This window comes from Coregonus clupeaformis, unplaced genomic scaffold, assembly GCF_020615455.1.
Source record: "Coregonus clupeaformis isolate EN_2021a unplaced genomic scaffold, ASM2061545v1 scaf4484, whole genome shotgun sequence".
NCBI lineage: Eukaryota > Metazoa > Chordata > Actinopteri > Salmoniformes > Salmonidae > Coregonus > Coregonus clupeaformis.
In genome coordinates, this window is record NW_025537938.1 from 3,421 (window position 1) to 25,335 (window position 21,915).

Here is a 21,915-nt window from a genome sequence, read left to right on the forward strand (position 1 = left end):
AGTCATAACCCTCCTCTTTAATCAGAGACAAGGGGCGCCATAACGTTCCATAAGAATGTACCATTCTAAAGTTCCATTATATATAGCAGCCCATGAAGCAGCGACTCAGCAACTTCCATTTCCTGAGTAGTAGAAGCCAGGGACACTGACTGTTGTTTGTGACTCACTGTGATACGCAACACAAGACCATTCCCACTACTCTATATATGGCTTGGAGTATTACCATATAAGTGTTTCTGGGGTATTGTGCATAGCACTCGCATGAGAAATGTGTGTGTGCGCGTTAGGGCTGCACAATTAATCGAATTCACATCGAAATCCATATCGCAAAGATTCATATCGCATGCAATATTTTGAAACGCCACTCAAACGCCTGTTTTAGTTAACTTTGTTTTATTTCTCCTCTTGCGGCTTCACAGACCAAGCCCGCCCCGTCAGTCAAGCAGCACAGTTCCTCCTCCTCGCTGTTAGATCCACTATATGTTTGCATGCTGTTCTGTTAGGTCAAATGCTGTCAACAGATGGTTCCAAACAAGAATGATGCTGATGCTTTTTAATACAAATCATTCTATTTCTACGATTCCAACAGTTCACCCAAGTGTTTTGATCTAGGCCCTATATCGCAAGTCAAATCGCAATATTTGGTAAAAAAAGAAAAAATTGCAATTAGATATTTTGCCCATATCGTGCAGCCCTAGCCTGCGTAGCTCGAGAAGGAGTTTAATGCCACTTGAATAGGAGATTCACAATTTCTATACATTCTCACACTGGAGGAGAGCCATAATACTCTACAGAATGTTTTCAAAAATGATTGAACACTTTCATTGCCTTTCGGATTCCATACATATAGACTGGTATAAAGAGCAGATGTCCCATATTAATAGCAGCATAGCGGTGAAGCCCAGTCTGTGTCTATAGAGCAGAAAACCATTCACCCCCTGTGTGGAGTCTGAGGCTACGGGCAGGACAGTGACGTCATCTCTCTTCTTGACCAGCCGGTTACACACCACCAGGGTAACCAGGGAGATCACAAACACCCCCAGGTCAGGGGTCAGCAGACGCACCACACTCCACACGTCATCCAAGGGCAGCCTAGAAGACAGACAGAGCCACATGCAGGGGTCAAAGGTCATCAAAGAACTACAAGTGTAAATTCTCACACACGTACAACAAAGACAGTAAAGAACAAACAGAAATAACAAAAAGAGATGTAAGAGTGAACATTCTGCAGATAACAGTAACTGATCTCCACACAGTTCAGAGAGGGATGATCCTCAGTGACAAGATACACAGACGCAATGTGCTGTTTCCAAACATTCCTCACATACCTGGATACACCAACATGCCTCGATAGCGTCTCCCACAAGCTACCTGTAAAGACAGAAAGTGTTAGGACTACCAACTCTCCCCAGGCCACTCGGTCTCTGCCATGGAGTGTTGTTTAGGGGCAGGAAAGGTCATACCAGGTCTAGACTCTACAGAACAACTACAACATAGCGTACAGCTGCAGCTACCATAGATGTTCCCACGAGCCTCCAGTATTACTGGGAGTAGGCCACCGTGTCGGTATTTGAATGGGTTTGTGAGGAGCCCAGGCATGGACAGACTGAAGCTGGAGTCAGCATGGTGGACTAACTCACATGGTCCAGAGAAGAAAATAATATGACATCAAAGAATACTGCTTTAGCTATTAAAGCTCCTTGAGGACATGTTTATTGGGGCAGGCCAAAATAAGTCCAGACCACAAAATAAAATCCACATATTCTACAGTCAGAAGGTTGTAAGCATGGAGCATTCACAAGCATCCCTGATAGTATTCCACGCTGGTGGCTAATGACAAAGTAATAGACTGAGCGTGAAGAGAGCTGGACTTAACATGTCCAAATAAATCAGAGGTAGAAGCTATGATTTCATGGAGTTTCTTTAGTCTAAGTCAAGGGTGTCAAACTCATTCCATGGAGGGCCTAGTGTCTGCTGGTTTTAGTTTTTTCCTTTCAATTAAGCACTAGACAACCAGTTGAGGGGAGTTCCTTACTAATTAGTGACCTTAATTCATCAATCAAGTACAAGGGAGGAGCGAAAACCCGCAGACACTCGACCCTGGAATGAGTTTGACACGTGGTCTCAGTGATTCATTTAACCTAAACAAGCCCCTTATGAATGGCATAGGCCATTGTTTAGAAATGCTGACTGAAAATATGGCAATGGAATAGCCTTTGTCAAAGACGTCTATATTCACTCACAGTTGTGTCCCAGTGCATGGTCCAGGTCAGGGATAGTGTACAGGCAGATCTGGAAGGAGACATGGGCTAGCAGGAAGAGAAGACTGGTGCAGAACAGAGCCTTGATGAAGCGTCCAGTATGTCCTGGAGAAAAGAGAGAGATGGAGTTAGAGGAGGGGAATGGGGGGACAATGTAGAATATGAAAGGGAAGATAACATAACAATCAGTTCCTCCCATCCCTCAGGTAAAATAGGTTCAGGAAATAGCAGGGTGCACAGTACTGACAGTTTTCCAAGGACTTGTCCTGATCTGACTCAACATCCTCAACACCATCCCACCTTCAATTTATGCTTCATTTTCTACCAGTCAGAACACATACTGAGACCATGGAGGCACTAGTAATCACAGCAGTATGTTTACAGTCTAAACAGGAATTGCTTGTAACAGTTAATTGCCCGTTTTTAAACAAAATGGGAACATTAGACTATTATCAAGCCTGTGGATGGCATAGAGGTACTGCCCGTGCCAAACTGTGCTGCTGACTATAAAATGCCCCCTTGCCCGCTCTAGCCCCGAATCCCCACCTCCTCACCACAGGCTTGTGTGAGGCAGCTTTGATTGGTCTCCTCATAAAGCTGTCAGCTCCCATTGGTGGTGTAAAATGGGCCACTGTTAAGACACAGGCACAAACTCCCAGTGTAGTGAACGAATGCTGCAGGTCCCTGTGGAATCCTGGGGGATTTTCCTTTATAGGCGTTGACTGGCTCAAGAAAATTAGCAGCTACAACAAGTCAGTGTTAGGGGACGAGCTTAGAGCTTTGATTGTGTTTTATAGGGCTGTTTTTCTCTGTGGCCTGCAGGGCGAAGGGTAGTTTAACGGTTCAGTGCTGCTCTACCACCCCCTCAATTACAGCAGACAGGAGGTTAGGTATTGCATTTACAGGCTTATCCCTGATCCCAGATTTAGGTTTATTCCACGTACACCAATTTACAGTTATGACTAATACTAGACCGGAGGATGAAAATAGTATTCAACGTGGCATTGCTAGCTAGAGGTAGTACACCAGAGCAGTGAGAGAGTATTATTCATGAACCTGGTTTCTGAGCATCATCATCCTTTTAAATCATTGAATGCCCAGTGAAGTGAACCATTCACATTTGATTTCACGTGCCCCCTGACAGTGATGTGATGTGAACTTTGTGAAAAGGTTAAGATTATTCATTTTTTCCCCCTCTCCAATTGTGCAGGATCAAGATCCATCACAGCCAGTCTCTGTGTTGGACATGTTTATCTATCCATGTATGAGACAGAAGGAAAAAGAGAGAGACGTGACAGGGCTGATAAATGTCAGACACGCCTACCGTAACCCCCAGTGGCCACACGTCACACATGCTAATAACGTCTCCGTGTGTGTTTTGGAAAAGAAGGGATCCGTCCAAGAGAGGAGTAAATAATATAGGAGGCGTTGTACACCGCCAAGACCCCCCTGTTGAAGACGAGGTCACCCTTACTGCAGACAGCTCTACTCAACTGCTGCTACCCAAACCCCTGCACATAAGCTCCACTGTCTCCAAGTGTGTGTGTTTAAGTTAAGTTCACTGCGCTATCTTCCCTCTTCAACCCCCCGGCTCTCTACCCCTGCTACTGGAAAATCATGATGTCATTGTCAATACATGGATAGTCTCTTTAAAACTCAACTCCAAATCAAATTCTGTAACTGCCTTGCTAATCTTCTGCATGTATCCTGTGTCACAGTATAGTTCAAGGCTATTGAGTCCATCCCTCTCCTGTAGGACCTGAAGGGCTATAAGTAGAACCTATCATAGTTCTTTGCAGGGTCATCATGAAGATATCCATCTACAACATTCCTACGTTACATTACTCATGACTGTCAGCTAGAGTAACATGACCTCTAAAACATAAAAAAAAATATGCACGCCTAGACCCACTTACCTGCATTTACACTGTCATTGCACACCACTCATGCAATCTGCACCGTAATCTAAGTTTTGGGGTAGTTTCCTATTCTAAGAGATAAAGTAGGAATGGAATGTGGAGGTGCATTCCAGTGTCTTAAAACAAGTCCAGAGGGAGACAGCTCCTCATAGGGAACCAGAGCATGGTGTGTAGTGTTCTTTCCAGAGCAGGTTTCATATGATGAGGAGAGACCAGCACAGCCACCAATGTGGTGACGACATCTGAGACCTGCCATCACTATTCTTAAGTACTATCAAGACATAACTCAACACAAACATGATATTAAAATCTTCATACCAGGGATAGAATGACATGACAGCCAATGACAATCATTGCAATCATGGCCTCATCATCTCTCATTAGATAGTGAACTATCTGGGAAGGTCTGGTTTTGGATCTGAGTGGGGGCAGCAGTGTTCTTGGTGAAAGCCGGAGGTGAGCAGAGGCCACTGGGTAGTGTAGTTCACTACAGGGAGATCAAACCTTAACTCTGTGAATTGCAGGACCTTTTCTAGGCCATGTTTGCCTTTTCTAGTTTGTATTTTCAGAGACAGGCAGAAATTTGCTCAGGTGACGTCTGTAAAATAATTTTTTTCAGCGGGCGCCCTCTTTACCCACTCACCCTGGTGCTGTATGTGTCGTAAAACCTCAACTAAAATCTGCAATCTGGGGTGACATTACTGAGTTTTCCATGAAACAGGATAATTTGGAGGAATTCTCAATTGTACGAGTGTAGCTCTGAACATTGTTTTAACAAGTCTTGTGACTGTAGTGCACCTGACATGGAGGGGTGCAGCAGAGTTTCTGGGCCCGGGTTAGAGTGGAAAGAAAAACAGTGCATGTTAAAGAGCAGGGCATTATGTTTAATACTCAGGCCGCTAAAGAGCCACATAACTTTCACAGTTTGCTCTGCAGTTGTTGGGTTTATTTATTCTTATACACTATTTAGACTGAGGGGAGATGGAATAATAGTTCCAAAATTACTCTTTCACAAGTCGAAAACAGAACCTAATTGAGTTTCATCCCTGAGAAATGAGCCGACTCCTGCCAGGCACTCTGAGCGATACTGTGCTGTGTTTGTTTTCATTCACTAAAAAACCCAATGTATTTTCTTTAATTGAATTTACCTACTTTGTAAAGGAGGAGCTTTCCAAAAAGAGGACCTCAGGCATTCCGGCTTATTTTTCCAGCGCATCGTAAAAGGCTGGTTTAGCTGGCCAGTGTAAACAGTGCTGTTATGGAGAGGGGGTCCACAGGGCCAGTCTCCGGACACAACAGTCCAGGGTACAGAGGGCGGTTGGGGCGTGGTGGTTCAACGAGGCCTGTTAAGAAAGCTATTTTCGGATGATTATTCCCTATTGGAATTTGGCCTTTAGGTACTCTCTTTAATGCTAGAGGTCACCGTAAAGCAGGTCTTAGTAACTGGTATCTGGGCCCTTGAGCCATAACAATCAGCCATGGGTGTCCTTAAGCGATTAAGACGTTTCAAATGTATAGTCTATTCAACCCCAAGGTCTCAGCCTTGATTTAATGCTTTGGCACCAGGCACGGAAGGGTGAAACAGCGAACAGATAAGGCAAGAGTATTTAGGTCTGCCCTCCCCTCTGGAGTGGGAGAGATTTGCTGCGAACCTCTTAGAGTAATGTGTTCCTATATGCATGTCTGTCTGTCTATTAAACCTAGAAGTTGTTAGCCTTGTATGTCCACACCTTGACCGGTTTTCAATTCCTAACACCATCCACTGACTGGAAACACACACACACACTGCATCTCTGGCTTACACCACCCGTACTGTACTGCTAAAATATTAGAGTGAGAGAACACACTGACCCTGCTAGTTGGTCTGCTTACTAGAGGGATCTCATGCACATGTTCTATGTGTGTAAACTCATTACACTAAAGGTACATTTGTTTAAAAACGTCTACCAATCAGCAACAATAGTCAGCAACCTGAAGAAACAGCTACCCGACAGTAAACAAAAATGACTGAAAACACTGACATTTATTTCTGTTTTGTTGTTTTGCATTACATTTGGATCGTACACCATGTCCTGCTGCCTACTCTTATCTGTGCTGTTCTCTGACATCCTGTCCTGTCGCAGGGCTGCGTTGGTGTGATAAAAGCTAGCGTTTGCGTAAGAAGACTCTGCTGAAATAACAGTGGCGTGTGGAATCCCAGTTCCTGTTGGGAGCGGAGGAGCGGTGGGCACATAGCAGGCACGCCTCTGGGAAAAGCTCCTCTCTGGCCCCATGGCCTCTCACTCTCAGGCCACTGATCTAACCAAGAGAAACAACCAACCAGGGGTCCACAGACCCTCACTCCTCCCACCAGGGTTGGGGTCAATTCCATTTCAATTCCAAATGTTCCTCATTGAAAAGCATTGAAGACAACTGGAATTGAAATGGAATTGACCCCACCCCTGCCTCCCACATAACTCCCAGCAGCAGTGGAGGCTGCTGAGGGGAGGACATAATAATGTCTGGAATCGAGTGTAATGGCTGGAATGGATGAGCCGTCCTCCCCTCAGCAGCCTCCACTGCCTAGCAGGTAAAGGAAAGGATGGGTCAGGCTGGGCAAATATCCATAATATAGCCAATATGTTTGTAGGTGTACTTTACATGCCATTTAATGAAGATAGTAATGTAACTTATTAAATGATATTACAATGATTTACAGGTTGACATGGTTTGTGATTAAATATACAGTCTCTTTTCAGTGCACACTAGCAGTATATTGTTTTGCTCCATGTGGCGGTGGACAGATACCTTACATACTGATGCTAGTTCTCTCTCATTATTCAAAATGCTGGACTCTATTTTCATTAGCTAAACCTGCTCCATTTCTCCATAGGGGAAAAGGACAAATAAAGGACCACATTTTATGGACATTCTGGTCAAATAAACCAGATGGGCCTATTGAGAGTGGTCTCATATTTGTCTGAGAACAGACAGCTGTCTTGTCTAATATATCAGCATTGGAACAGAAATAATCTGAAATCAGCTGCAAACTTGTTGTCAACTGCACTTACGGCCCTTCCCACAGTCTATTCTCTGCCCAGTTTAAGCTGTGGTCGGCCTTGAGTACTCATTTAGGGAGGCCTGGCCTGGTATGCATTTCCCTCACACCCTCTCATTTATCAGCACGACAGTCAGTGACAGTTGGGCTTTGGGGCCTTTCAAAGCCACACGATGCCTTCCTCAACAAAAAACACACAAAACAAAAACCAGAGGGGACATTCAATCCATGTCTCAAACTGCTGTTTCACCGGCGACAGGAAAGCTGTGGATATGGACGTGGTCTCAACAGCGGTGCCTCAGGAAGGGATGTTCTAAAGCCCCTGCAGGTGTGAATAGAATACACAGGGGAAGAGATTTGACGCAACACCCCGACGAGCGTCGGACCTGAATACCAGTGAATAAATCCCCTATTATTTTCCTAAGTTGGGAACAGTGTAACCCAGCAGGCTCCAGACAGGTGCTCAATATTTGTCCTTTTGCTTATCAGCTCTGGGGAAACGACAGTGTGTCCAGATTGTACAATACAGGGGATTTAGATAATGGGGAGCGAGCAATGGAACATAGTCTTTTGAAGGGAATGTTTAACACAGTGTATCAGGTGATATGTATTTGGGCTGGGGAGGAGCTGAAAGGGACTATTAAGGCTTACCACAGTCCTCTCTGTCAGTGGCCTCAATGAATCCAATGATACCTTGGTGAGATCCACTTAATTGAGTCTTAGCTTATGTTACTGAATGAATGACAACAATATGGGATCGATTCAATAACACAAAAGGGGAAAGCAAGAGCGCACATGCATGTGGTAGCCTGTATTAATTGTAATGTGTATAGAATAAGCTTCCTCTCAGTCTTCCTCTCAGTCACTGGAAACAGTCATCATTTCCTTCTGTAACCAGGTCAGCTCTCAGGGCAGTATGACATAAGACAACAACTCCTTTAACCCTCTAATCCACAGAGGAAATTGTGACCATGGCTACTCTCAACCCTAATATGCCCCATGCTCCACCACATTCGCGGAGGGTGAGATGACATTTTCCCTGGAAAGGAGGAGCATGTGGAGGTGAGGCAGAGGGGGTCGTTTCTGCTTGACGTCTCCAGAATCCTCCTGGTTCATCCATCTGCCTCCATGATTACATGCATCTGGTCCTCCCATGGCAGCCCAGACCAAGAAAAGTGCTGATAATTGGAGGCAGGGAACGATTCAAGATGGTTTTCATTAAAACCGTTAATCCTATTCTCTGTCAGGCTTCATTTTATAGAGGCTGGCAGACTCTGGGATTTTCCTACAGGGAATCACTTCCACCAGCGAGTCCCCCTGAAATAAACCTCTCACCATTTACACATACTCAGTTCCCCCAGAAATAGACATGTGACCCCGCACAGCTTATCATGCCCAGATTTCCCCCTTTTTCCCTCTAAAAGAAACGTGGGTTATTGAACCTAAAAGCACTGAGATGGAATAGTATTAAACGCAGCTTGTTCATATAATCTCCCATCCTTTCATCGATGGAAAAAAATAACAAAGGAGAGAGAATTCAACTGTTTTAATGATCTATAATTAGCGTGCTTCCGGTTCTGTGTTTATTCACTGTAGACCTTATCACTAGTACAGGAACTGATAGCGCCCGTTGGCTCTCAGGAGCGTGAGCCAGTTGATATGTTAGATAAACAAGCCTCTGGGGGTTAAGGCTGGGTGCAGGGTGTGTGTGCTTATCTGTGGTGTTAAAAATCAGTACCATTTCTATTGTTCGGTCTACAGCAGCCATAGATCACTAAACTGCTACCACAGACAGGGATGTGGGTGGAGGATATGGGAAGGATGTGGAAAGAGCGGATTTTCCAGACCTGAAATCATATCCACTGTTTATTGGTATTTGATTAAGAGCACACCAGGCGATTCGTCTGTCTAAAATAGAGCAATTTTATGTTGAGTCAATCAATGAAACCACTTGGGCTTTGCTGAGCAAGAGCAGAGGCGGCAATAAAAGAATCAAGCTGTCAGGAGGAGGTTAGCTCTATAGTTCTGTATACCCTCTTTACTATAGAATAAGGACATCATTGAGCAGTAGGTTTGTGCTGCTGACATAATTCTTTGTACAGCTCTGAAAAACAACATCTGCTGTGTTTTTATCATGTCTGCAGGAGATTAACACCGATTGTAACTAAGTACTGTGAAATCAGAACTTTATATTGAGGGAATACTGAGGGAAAACACTGCACCATCAAATCATGAGAAGATAGAGATAGAAAAACTCTCAAACATGAAGCGAGAAATCCCTGTAATACAGCCTCTCAACAGGAGTGTATTGTGGGTAATCAAGTTTGGCTTCCAGAGCAGAGTCAAGAATAAGATGTTTCTGCATTTTTCAGATTAATTCCGGTCTCGTTGCCATCGCATATTACGGACCATTAGGTTTTTCACTTTCCACATTAATATCATAACAGGGGTAGACCATGTAACTATAGCTATTTCTCTGCAAATTAGTTTTTATTCATAAACAGACCACACATTTTTACACATAAAAGTAATCAGGAAATAGAACTTGAGCTTGGGTGGCCCTGTGTGTTATAGTCAAAAGGCCCAAATTAAATCACTCTTTAAAGGGGTAATCCGGAGTTTAAAAAATTGCAAAGTGGGTACCCCACCACTTGTTTTGGTAAACAGCTGAGGGAAGGTGCTTGAGAAATATAACCACTCTCAAATTAATAGACAGAGCTATGGATGCCAGGACTGACCTGACCATCTATGAGATCAAAATGATAGTTTTAACCATGTTTGTTTACATTGACTTTGTTTACAAACATTGGAGTAAAACAAGCTTATATTTTGGGTTCTGATGGGTATGACAGTCGAACTAAGCTCGAGGCAGTTCTAAGTTATATTCAACAAGAATCACTGGATATACAGTACCAGTCAAAAGTTTGGACACACCTACTCATTCCAGGGTTTTTCTTTATTTTTACTATTTTCTACATTGTAGAATAATAGTGAAGACATCAAAACTATGAAATAACACATATGTAATCAAGCAGTAACCAAAAAAGTGTTAAACAAATCCAAATATATTTTATATTTGAGATTCTTCAAAGTAGCCACCCTTTGCCTTGATGACAGCTTTGCACACTCTTGGCATTCTCTCAACCAGCTTCATGAGGTAGTCACCTGGAATGCATTTCAATTAACAGGTGTGCCTTGTTAAAAGTTAATTTGTGGAATTTATTTCCTTCTTAATGCGTTTGAGCCAATCAGTTGTGTTGTGACAAGAGGGGGGTATACAGAAGATAGCCCTATTTGAAAAAAGTCCATATTATGGCAAGAACAGCTCAAATAAGCAAAGATAAATTACAGTCCATCATTACTTTAAGACATGAAGGTCAGTCAATACGGAAAATGTCAAGAACTTTGAAAGTTTATTCAAGTGCAGTCGCAAAAACCATCAAGCGCTATAAATAAATATAAATATAAAAATAAATATGCCATTTAGCAGACGCTTTTATCCAAAGCGACTTACAGTCATGCGTGCATACATTTTTGTGTATGGGTGGTCCCGGGGATCGAACCCACTACCTTGGCGTTACAAGCGCCGTGCTCTACCAGTTGAGCTACAGAGGACCACACTATGATGAAACTGGCTCTCATGACCGCCACAGGAAAGGAAGACCCAGAGTTACCTCTGCTGCAGAGGATAAGTTCATTAGTTACCAGCCTCAGAAAATCGGCAATTAACTGCACCTCAAATGGCAGCCCAAGTAAATGCTTCACAGAGTTCAAGTAAGACATCTCAACATCAACTGTTCAGAGAAGACTGTGTGAATCAGGCCTTAATGGTCGAAATTGCTGCAAAGAAACCACTACTAAAGGACACCAATAAGAAGAAGAGACTTGCTTGGGTCAAGAAACACGAGTCCAAATGTGAGATTTTTTGTTCCAACCGCCGTGTCTTTGTGAGACACAGAGTAGGTGAACGGATGATCTCCGCATGTGTGGTTCCCATCGTGAAGCATGGAGGAGGAGGTGTGATGGTGCTTTGCTGGTGACACTGTCTGTGATTTATTTAGAATTCAAGGCACACTTAACCAGCATGGCTACCACAGCATTCTGCAGCGATACGCCATCCCATCTGGTTTGCGCTATCATTTCTTTTTGACAGGACAATGACCCAAGATACACCTCCAGGCTGTGTAAGGGCTATTTGACCAAGAAGGAGAGTAATGGAGTGCTGCATCAGATGACCTGGTCTCCACAATCACCTGACCTCAACCCAATTGAGATGGTTTGGGATGAGTTGGACCACAGAGTGAAGGAAAAGCAGCCAACAAATGCTCAGCATTAGTGGGAACTCTTTCAAGACTGCTGGAAAAGCATTCCAGGTGACTACCACGTGAAGCTGGGAGAATGAGAGAATGAGAGATGAGAGAATTGAGAGAATGCCAAGAGTGTGCAAAGCTGTCATCAAGGCAAAGGGTGGCTATTTGAAGAATCTCAAATATAAAATATATTTTGATTTGTTTAACACTTTTTTGATTACTTCATGATTCCATATGTGTTATTTCATAGTTTTGATGTCTTCACTATTATTCTACAATGTAGAAAATAGTAAAAATAAAGAAAAACCCTGGAATGAGTAGGCGTGTCCAAACTTTTGCCTGGTACTGTATATAATTAATTTAACAGTCCAAAAATTGATGTAGCAACTGCTGATTGGTCCTTTTAAAGACTGTCTGTCTGTTTGTCATACATTTGACATGAGATATTCATAATATTCAACACCTCCATTCAGCACAAGTGCATCATTTGGGCAATATCAAAGGGAGCTGGTTTAGTCACCTGCTGTGTGTTTTGGCAGGCCCAGGCCCCAGACTCTCACTCAAGACCCAGACAAAGCTGGATGTTAAGCCCTGTGTAAGTGCCTGTCTACCTGCCTGGCTAACCTGGCATCATCCTGACACTGCCCAGCCCAGTGGACACACAGAGGAAATGAGAGAGGGCAAAGCAAAGCCACACACCTCAATCTAATCCATGGCTTAATATTACACAACACCCACAAACATCACCCCCAGCTGTCTAATTGAGATTATAAACCGGGTAGTTTGGATACTGGATGCTGATTGGTTAAAACAGCATTTAGCCGTGTGTATGTGAGACCATATACAGACGTTTATCCTTTTCACGTCGATAAAACGGCTAAATCAACAATAGCTCAACATGCAAATGTAGAAAATAAGCGTTTAGATTAACTTGAGAGAAACCGAAACGAAAATAACATTGTGAAACAAACAAAGTGGGCACTTACCTGCTTCACTGACTGGTGTGTGGAAAAGGGATACATTGTGAGTTTGGGAATACAACAAAAACGGAGCTGAGTGTAATTCTACGGGACTTGTATGGTTCAGTGAGAAACATGAATGGCGAAGAATATGGGATTAGCAGCCACACTGGACTCAAGGCTGGTTTGAACCGACATATCAACGACCCCCCGTCTCAGTCTGGCATGGAGTATACAGAAAGACACAGAATTCACAACGAGCAACAATGTGTCTGTCGGCGTAATTAAAAAGTTGAGGAAAGAGGGGCATGACAAAGCTGCCCACCAGTGAACGGCTACATATGGTATGTAACTGTTATCTAGCTAAATCATTCTAATGTACCCTGACAATATAACTGGTAGCTATATAGGCCTAACTATTAGCTAACGTTATTTTGTCTTATGTTTCAGGTACACAAAAGAGCTGATGGGAGTGAACACCCTCGCAACAATGCTGCCAAAGATCTGCAAAATAGCTGGCCCGTCGCAGATTTACACAAACCACTGCCTTCGAACCACCATGATCCAGAAACTGTCGGATGACAGAGGCATGAGAAATACTGTCTGTCAGAGGACACAGATTCGAAACCTCTCTTCAAAGTTACTGGAGGCCAAATCTGGAAGCGAGGAAGTGGTGGAACACTATTCTCTCTGACAACACAGCAGCAGCTCCCCCAGTTAAAAGAACGGCATCCATTTCCAGCAGCGTGGAGCCAACAAACGACAACATGGGCAAGCCAACAACAAACGTTAACATGGGTCAATTTTTCTATTCATGCACAATAAATGGTAACATTCAGTTCTATATCGTGGAGCTCCGCCCCATAGGGGAGCTCTGCTCCTAGTGGTTTACCCTCTGCCCTAAGGCAGCAACAGCCTGAAGCAAAATTATGCACACACCTGCAGCCAATAGGAGCACAGGTGTCCCTATAAGATTGGACGCTTCCCCTCAATCAGCCTCCCATTATCTTCAGCGACTGGACGACTAGACTGAAGAAGCCAAGAAGAGAAGAAGACTCAGGAAGAAATCGCCGTCGATGAGCCAGCCATCGACGTCTTCTAAAATGAGCACGCCAGGACATTTTCCACCCCCAAAAGCCCTTTTCAGGGCTCAGTGCCGATGCTCCTCCATGGCATCTGCGGACCCCCACGACCTTTGTTTCGTGTGTTTGGGGCCGCAGTATGCCAAGGAAGGAACCGGCAATCCCCCTAATTGCGCCTCCTGCGCCCTCCTTCCTATGAAGGTGAGGAAGCAGCGTTGGGCGTTCTTTAGGGAGGATATCCCCCTAGAGGATGTACTGTCTCTTCTCGCCTCTGCTTCAGAGGCGTCGAAGGACAGTGCTGACTCAGGGAGGACAAGAGAGAGACGCAGAGATGGATGTTCCAATGGAACAATCCGACCCTCTGGCGCCAACCTTCAAGACCCCCTTCCCTATGGGGAGTGCGAGATCTGAAGGCTCCTTGTGCGATGACGACACGGGGCTCTGTTACGTCAGCAGCCCTGTCCTTCGCAGCGGCCTCTCTGCGTGCGGACTTTCCCGAACTCATTGAGAGAGCCGCCAATCGACTCGAGATAGCGCTGCCCCCTGCTCCCCCCCCTGTGGAGGTCGACATGATGGAGGGCGGCCCCTACTCTAGACCGAGGAAGGCAGCTGAGCCGATGGCTCCGGCTATGCCTTCCCTCGGAAAATATGTCGAGGGCTCGTGGGATACACCCTGGCGGCGCGTTCAGCCGGCCAAAGTGTACACCCCATTCACGAGAGTGGCTGGACGTGAGTGGGCTGCTAAGGGAATCCCTAGGCTCGAGAGCGCCATGGCGGCGTATCTAGTGCCGGGTTCGAGTCCCTGGGCGGCCTCCAAGAAAGCCACCTTGCCAGCACAAAGGACAGACTCACAGCACAGCTGGCTGAGAAGTCCTTTACGCTGGGAGCCCAGGCTGTGTCAGCGGCTAACAACATTGCCCTCTCGCGGCCTCCTATCCCGTCTAACAACAGGTAGGTCTGAGTTGACCAGCGAGGAGATTGAAGAGGCGTCCAGGATTTCTGGCGCTATTCTTCATTTGACACAGGCGTCAGCGATATGGCGAGGCCGGTCCATGGCCACCTCGGTGGTCATGGAACGTCACCTCTGGCTGTCAATGACAGCCATGAAGGAGACGGACAGAGCCTCGCTACAAACGCTCCCGTCTCTAGCGAGGGGCCTCTTTGGGGGTCGCCGTTAAGGAGGCGACGGAACGTTTTGGTAAGCTTGATGAAGAGAGAAAGCACCTGGCAAACACCTGCCATTGGCAGGCAAGTTTAGCAGGGCCTCAACTAACCTGTCAACCTCCAACGCCCCCAGTAGAACTAAAGGGAGGCGACGGGCCAGGCGACAGGCGCCTACCACCGACAGCAGCGGCGGGCTCGGCCCCTCCAGCGACGACGGTGGTGGCGGCGATTCCGCCGGCGAGAGAGGTCGTCACAAAACCGTCCTGGCAACACCAGAAGTTCAGCCAGAAAGCACGAGCGTCAATGACGGGACGAGGGGAGAGGACGGATGACGGCTCAGCGCTGGACGCGACAGAGCCCACTCTTCCCCCCCACCCTACTGTTCAGGGCATGGAGGGAAATGTTTATTGTTGTTATGTGAATAAAGAGCTGGCTCTCACTGACATTGTCACAAAATAGCCTTTCTTCCATGACACATTGCAGAGTACTTCACGTCCTATGAATTTCTCTCACCATCCTGAGTGTAGCTCAACCCACCAAGAGTGCGTAGTTGAACACACTCAGGAGAGGAAAGAGAAAAAGGTAGCAAGGCGTAGCCTTAGCTCACCTAATAAATATATTTTACTACAGACTCCTAGGAGCTCTGTAGTAAAGATCTCACATAGCAGGCAGCTGTCTCAGTCTAAACATGACATGAAGACGCAGCCGCTAGCTGGGGATGACGCCTTGCTTCAGGCTAACGCCTCAGCCAGCGCAGTTCAGACCCGTGCGACGTTCATGGAGGGCCGGAATACTAGAGTTACAGGTGTAACCAATGTATGGGCGCCCCCGGTTAATTCAGAACGTAACAATGCCCACTACTCTGAGTGCAGCTCACCACACCTAGAGTGTGCTGTTGAGCAGCCTCATGAGACCAGTAAAAAAGAGGTATTGTGGCGCCACCTTGGGGTACCAGTTAGAGACCACACTTTCCAGACTCTGTTGAGTACTGCAGTGGACGGATCTCATGACAAGCAGCAGTCTCAGTCAGACAATGACATGATGACGCAATTGCTATCCGGGGAGGTCGCTCTGTCTCAGGTTAATACCTCAGTCAGTGCAGCTCAAAACCGTGCTGCGTTCACGAAGGGCCGGAATACTAGAGTTACAGACGTAACTGACGTATCAAGGCCTCCGATTCTCTCAGAACGAGCTGATGTTTCCTCTCCCTTTCGAGGAGGGCCCGCCTTGGGCTATTCCACCAACCCAGTGCTGGGGAATAGCGGCGGCGAGGGCCATAGAGGAATACAGGTCCTTCCTACTGGATGCACCACAGCTTCGTGCGCGCCTGCTTTCTCTGCATTGCTGGCAGTGGCAATGAAGCTGTACCCTCTCACGCTGGCTAGAACAGACATTGCAGAAGGGTTATGCCCTCCAATTCCATCGAACACCACCCCCGTTCAGGGGAGTGGTGGAGACGGTGATGAAAACGCCGGACAAAGTGGCCGCTCTGATGTCAGAGATTACGGAACTTTTGGCGAAGGAGGCGGTCACAGTAGTTCCCCGGGAGCAAAGGAACAAAGGGCTATATTCGCCTTATTTCCTAGTGCCCAAAAAGACGGGGGAGTGAGGCCGATTTTGATTTACGCACTCTCAACGAGCATAACCAAACGACCCTTTCGAATGCTGACGACAAAACGTCTACTGGAATGTGTCCAGAAAGGAGACTTTTGTACAAGCATAGACCTAAGGACGCGTACTTCCATGTGCCGATACAATCGCGTCACAGGAAGTTTCTGCGGTTCGCCTTTCAAGGGGTGGCGTACGAGTTCACGAGGATGCCATTCGGATACGCCCTGGCACCTCGAACGTTTTCCAAATGTGTGGAGGCGGCATTGGAGCCGCTGCGTCGTCAAGGGATAAGGCTATTAGCCTACCTAGACGACCTGCTGGTTCTCGCCCCGTCAGCAGAGCTGGCGTTCACTCACACAACACAGACAGTGATTCATCTCACGCGTCTGGGGTTCGCTGTGAATTGGAAAAAGAGCGCACCCTGGCCCAGTCATCAGATTGTCTACCTGGGGCTACAGCTAGACACTGTAATGATGAGGGCTCGAATTTCGGACCCTCGAAGGGTAGCATTGTTGCTAGTCCTGAGGAAGTGTCGTCCGAATCACATAGTGACGGCGCTGTCGATCATGTCACTTTTGGGTCTCATGTCGTCAGCCCACTCTGTGGTCCCGCTGGGACTTCTGCACATGCGCAGAATACAGCGATGGTTCGCCCAACTAAGACTAGACCCAGTGCGTCAACGTCATCGGTTGGTGGTGGTTCCTCTCTCGCTAAGAGCAGACCTGGACTATTGGAGGAATCCGAGCGTTCTCACGCACGGAGTCCCGATGGGCAAGGTGTCATCCTACATTCCAGTATTTACAGATGCTTCTCTGACTGGATGGGGAGGGACATGTCAGACTCAAGCGATAGGAGGTGTATGGCCTCAATCAGGTCGTCGCATAAACCTCTTGGAGTTGGAAACGGTTCGACTGGTTCTGACCCACTTCGGCGCCTACCCTTCGGAGTCGCGTGTGCTGGTCTGGTCAGACAACCGGACCACAGTAGCTTACATAAATCGCCAGGGAGGGGTCAGGTCACCTGCCCTCCACCGGGCGGCAGAGGAATTGTGGCTGTGGGCTCACAAGCACCTTCGCTCGTTGAGAGCAGCACACATTCCGGGCTACTTGAACGAAGGAGCAGACCTCATGTCAAGAGGGGGTCCTCGAGACGACGAGTGGTGTCTGCATCCGGACATTGTTCTCCGAATTTGGGAACAGTTCGGGAGAGCCGAGGTGGATCTGTTCGCGTCACGAGTGAACGCGCAATGTCCCCTATGGTTCTCTCTGAGGGAACAGGACGAGCCACCACTGGGAAGAGACGCATTCGCGCACTACCCGTGGCCGAAAGTTCTCCTGTATGCATTCCCTCCGCTGTCTTGCATTCTCCCACTGCTAGCCAGGGTGAGGTCAGAGGGGCTGTCAGTGATACTGATAGCGCCCGATCGCCCAGGGGCTCCGTGGTTTGCGGAGATGAGTCAGATGTTGATTGCGCCACCTTGGCCAATTCCACATCGACGGGACGCGTTGACCCAGGCGGGAGGTTCGATAGGGCAGTGGCCCATAATCGGCCAACCACTGAAGGCTTGGTTCCTGAATGGGACAGGTTGAGGCGCCGTGGGTTATCTGATGCAGTGATCAGAACTATACAAGGTGCACGAGCCGGTTCCACTTCTAGGATGTATACCAGCAGATGGAAAGTCTTCACGATGGTGTGACACACAAGGTGTGGACCCCATGAACTGTCAGGTTGAGAGTGTGCTCTCTTTTCTGCAGTTTATGTTTGATAAGCAGAAATCGCCCTCCACCATTAGGGTGTTTGCAGCGGCAATTTCAGCTGGTCATGAGGGGTTTGGCGGAACGAACGTGTTCAGCCACCCTTTAGTGAAACGTTTCTTATTGGGAACGCGGCGGCTTAGGCCAATGCCTAGAGCCACGCTGCCCCAGTGGGATTTGGCCTTGGTACTCGAAGCGCTATGTAAGTCGCCGTTCGAGCCATTGAATCAAATACCCCTCAAGATACTGTCTATCAAGACGGCACTGTTGCTCGCCTTGACTACCGCTAAGCGTGTCAGTGATTTGTGTGCCCTGTCGACGAGACCCGATTGCCTTGCCATTAATGGCGATCTGAGCAGAGCGGTGTTACGTCCTAACCCGGCATTTGTGCCAAAGGTTATTAGCAGTGCATATAGATCACAGACCGTGGAGTTGTGGACTTTTTCTCCCCCTCCTCATGGGGAGAGGAGTGAGGAAAAGCTTAATTGTCTGTGCCCAGTGCGCGCTTTGGCGTGTTACGTTGAGCGCACAGCAGCGGTTAGTCATCGCCTCAGCTGTTTGTGTGTCACGCAGTGCGGCTGCATTAGGTAGACCACTTTCAAAACAGCGATTGTCTCATTGGCTTTGTGAAGGGGTATTGAGACAGCTTACGAGGCAACGGGCGACAACTGCCTCAGGGTATCAGAGCTCACTCCACTCGTGGAGTGCAGCTTCTACTGCCCTCTTCAGAGGAACAGGGGTAGAGGATATTTGTAGAGCAGCGTCATGGTCGACACCGTCTCCATTTATCCGTTTCTATCTATTAGATATGTCTTCTAACTCTTTGGCTCGATCTGTACTCAGCGTGGCTGAAGGGAGATCTTGAGCAAGAAAGAGAGGGAAAAGCAGGACTGTGGACATGGGTGTCCATCAGGTCCGCTTTGGTTAGGAAGACATATTCTGTTTCTATCTATTAGATATGCCTTCTAACTCTTTGGCTCGATCTGTACTCAGCGTGGCTGAAAGGAGATCTTGAGCAAGAAAGAGAAAAAAAGCAGGACTGTGGACAGGGGTGTTCATCAGGTCCGCTTTGGTTAGGAAGACATATTCTGGACAGATATGTTTTCTAACTCTTTGGCTCGGTCTGTACTCAGCAAAGCTGAAAGGAGATTTTGAGCCAGGAAGAGAGGATAAAGCAGGACTATGGGCAGGTTCCCATCGGGTCCGCTTTGGTTAGGAAAACATGTTTTTTGATAGATAGGCTTTCTATCTCTCTGGCTCGATTGTACTCAGCATAGCTGAAGGGGAATCTTGAGCTAGAAGAGAGAAAAGCAGGACGATGGACACAGGTTTCTATCAGGTCCGCTTTGGAGGGAAAGCATATCTTGTGGCATGTCTCTTGACTGACAGGGTCAGTATAGTAGAGACATGTATTGAATTGACAGAATGTGTGGTCATCTATCTGATTGTTCAGTTTAGTATGACTTATATTTTGTTCCTGCCTACTAATCTCTGGGATTCCATTGAGTGAGTGAGGTGGTCTACTGTGCACATAATGAAGAGTGACACTGGGTGTCATTCCATTAGTGGTCGGTAGTGTTTTCACAGGATATTGAGGCACATCTATCTGCTAGTACAGATTAGTGTAGCTTCTATTCTGGTGATCTGCCCACTAGTCATTGGCATTGCCATTGAACTAGGTGGGGCGGGTCTTTAACCGATGACGCGGTATATTGTGACGCCCGGAGGGGTTTTTAGTTGCAGTACTGCGGGAATTGGTTGCGGCCATTGCTAGGCTTGACCTTTTCATTTTTTAATGGGAAGTATTAGGCTCGGCAGGGAGTACATTTTGGAGCGCTACGCTCCGCCTTAAACCACTAGGAGCAGAGCTCCCCTATGGGGCGGAGCTCCACGATATAGAACGATTAGTTACCGGAGTGTAACTCCAGTTCTATGAGTGGAGCGGAGCCCCATAGGACTTAAGGCCCTGCCTACCCTCTCTAGTCTCGCTGAAGATAATATCTCGGGAGGCTGATTGAGGGGAAGCGTCCCCTCTTATAGGGACACCTGTGCTCCCATTGGCTGCAGGTGTGTGCATAATTTTGCTTCAGGCTGTTGCTGCCTTAGGGCAGAGGGTAAACCACTAGGAGCAGAGCTCCCCTATGGGGCTCCGCTCCACTCATAGAACTGGAGTTACACTCCGGTAACTAATCGATCAACATTAATAAATAATTGGCATGTGTTAGTCACTCTAGAAGTGGCGCTAAGCTCGGTTTTTGCATACATTTAATGTAAGCTTGCTACCTAGCCTGTGGTTGTTGCATAGCAACCAGTCTAGCAACGAGACTTTTGTCCGGACTACTTTTTCTGGCGGAATCTATTTATTATGAATTTATTTATTAAAGCAACATTTTCAATTTAGTTGTGTAGTTCCTTGCCTTACTGTGTTGGCAACCAGTTTATAAAAGCAATAAGGCACCTCGGGGGTTAGTGGTATATGGCCAATATGCCATGGCTAAGGGCTGTATCCAGGCACTCGTGCGTTGCGTCGTGCGTAAAGAACAGCCCTTAGCCGTGGTATATTGGCCATATATCACACCCCATTGGGCCTTATAGCTTAAATAGCTGGGAGGAAAAACCAATCACTTATAAACCCCCAAAGATCCTGTATTTACTGGAGGGTATCAGAGTTGCAGCCCAGTCCTCATAGGTTTGGTGGTAAAATATAGATAGAAGTACGGAAGCTGTCTGTCTGAAACAAACTCCAATACAGATGCTGTGGTATGTATGAGGATGTGAACCATGCTCTGAAAGCCTGTTTGATCCTTTTTTTTTAACCACAATTCCTTTTGAATCACATTGCAAATGTTTTGTCCGGCTCTTCTGTTATATGGCACAACTTCCAAACATTGCACCATTTGATCAACGTCAATGCTGCGGTGACAGATCTCGGCGTTCCCACTTACAACCACACCTACCCACCCACATCTGAAACTACAAAACAAGCAGGAGTTGCCAAATGAAGGGAAGGATTGGCGTGTTGTCTTACCTCGTAGTGTGTGTTTGTTAGGCCACAGGAACCATGGCAGTAGCAGCAGGTAGAGCAGGTAGACCAGAGACAGACCATTGTAGCGAAACAGGCAGGCTGGGGACACACAGAGGGTCACAGAGGTCAGAGGACAGGCACAACACAGACAAACATTACAGTCAATGACTACTACACAGCAATATTTCTGAGTGGTTGAATGATCTAGGTACAAATCTGTGAATTGAGGTCACATTGATGTTTGGAGTTATTTTTTGAAGAAAAGCCCCTGCCTTTCATCAACAAGTCTCCCTGACACCCTCTGACCCTTGTATTGGTTTGTAACCGCATGCCTCACACAACCACACACACCTCCCTTACTGGAAAACAGTGGAACATCTAATGAGTCTACATACAGGCAGGGCTCTCTACCGTCCCTGTGAAAGTTGCAGGGCTGGACTGTGTGAACAGTAACACAGTGCTGGATGGCAAGCCAACCGTGGCCTGCTCTGCACTAAACATTCCTTTAATAATGCTGATTGATTATTATTATGCTGATAATACACCAGACCCTGTGATTATCCAGGCATAAGCTTGTTACTCAGCTTGTGTTCAGTGAACTAGCTAGCTGCTGGTCATTTGAGAGGTTGCCAGGAGACACGAGGGCTTTCCAGGGCTGCCTTCACGCCCCCTCTCCTCTTCTCTCTCCTCTTCCCAGCTGAGCTCTGAGACTGGAAGGGGGAGCTGGGAGCCCAGCGCTCTGATCCCCTGTGCTGTGCTCTGCCCCTTGGGCTCTGGATCCTAACCAGGCCTG

The 21,915-nt window shown here is 46.9% G+C and overlaps 1 protein-coding gene across 1 annotated transcript; it reads right to left on the bottom strand.

Moving 5' to 3' along the window:
- Nucleotides 1–334: 334 nt before the first annotated feature.
- Nucleotides 335–21,221, bottom strand: LOC123490710 (piezo-type mechanosensitive ion channel component 1-like; the record flags this gene model as incomplete). Its single annotated transcript, XM_045220594.1, has 4 exons — nucleotides 335–1,092; nucleotides 1,329–1,371; nucleotides 2,244–2,366; nucleotides 21,126–21,221. Coding segments are annotated over 4 exons (533 nt in total), but the record flags the coding sequence as incomplete, so codon positions are not given.
- Nucleotides 21,222–21,915: the final 694 nt, after the last annotated feature.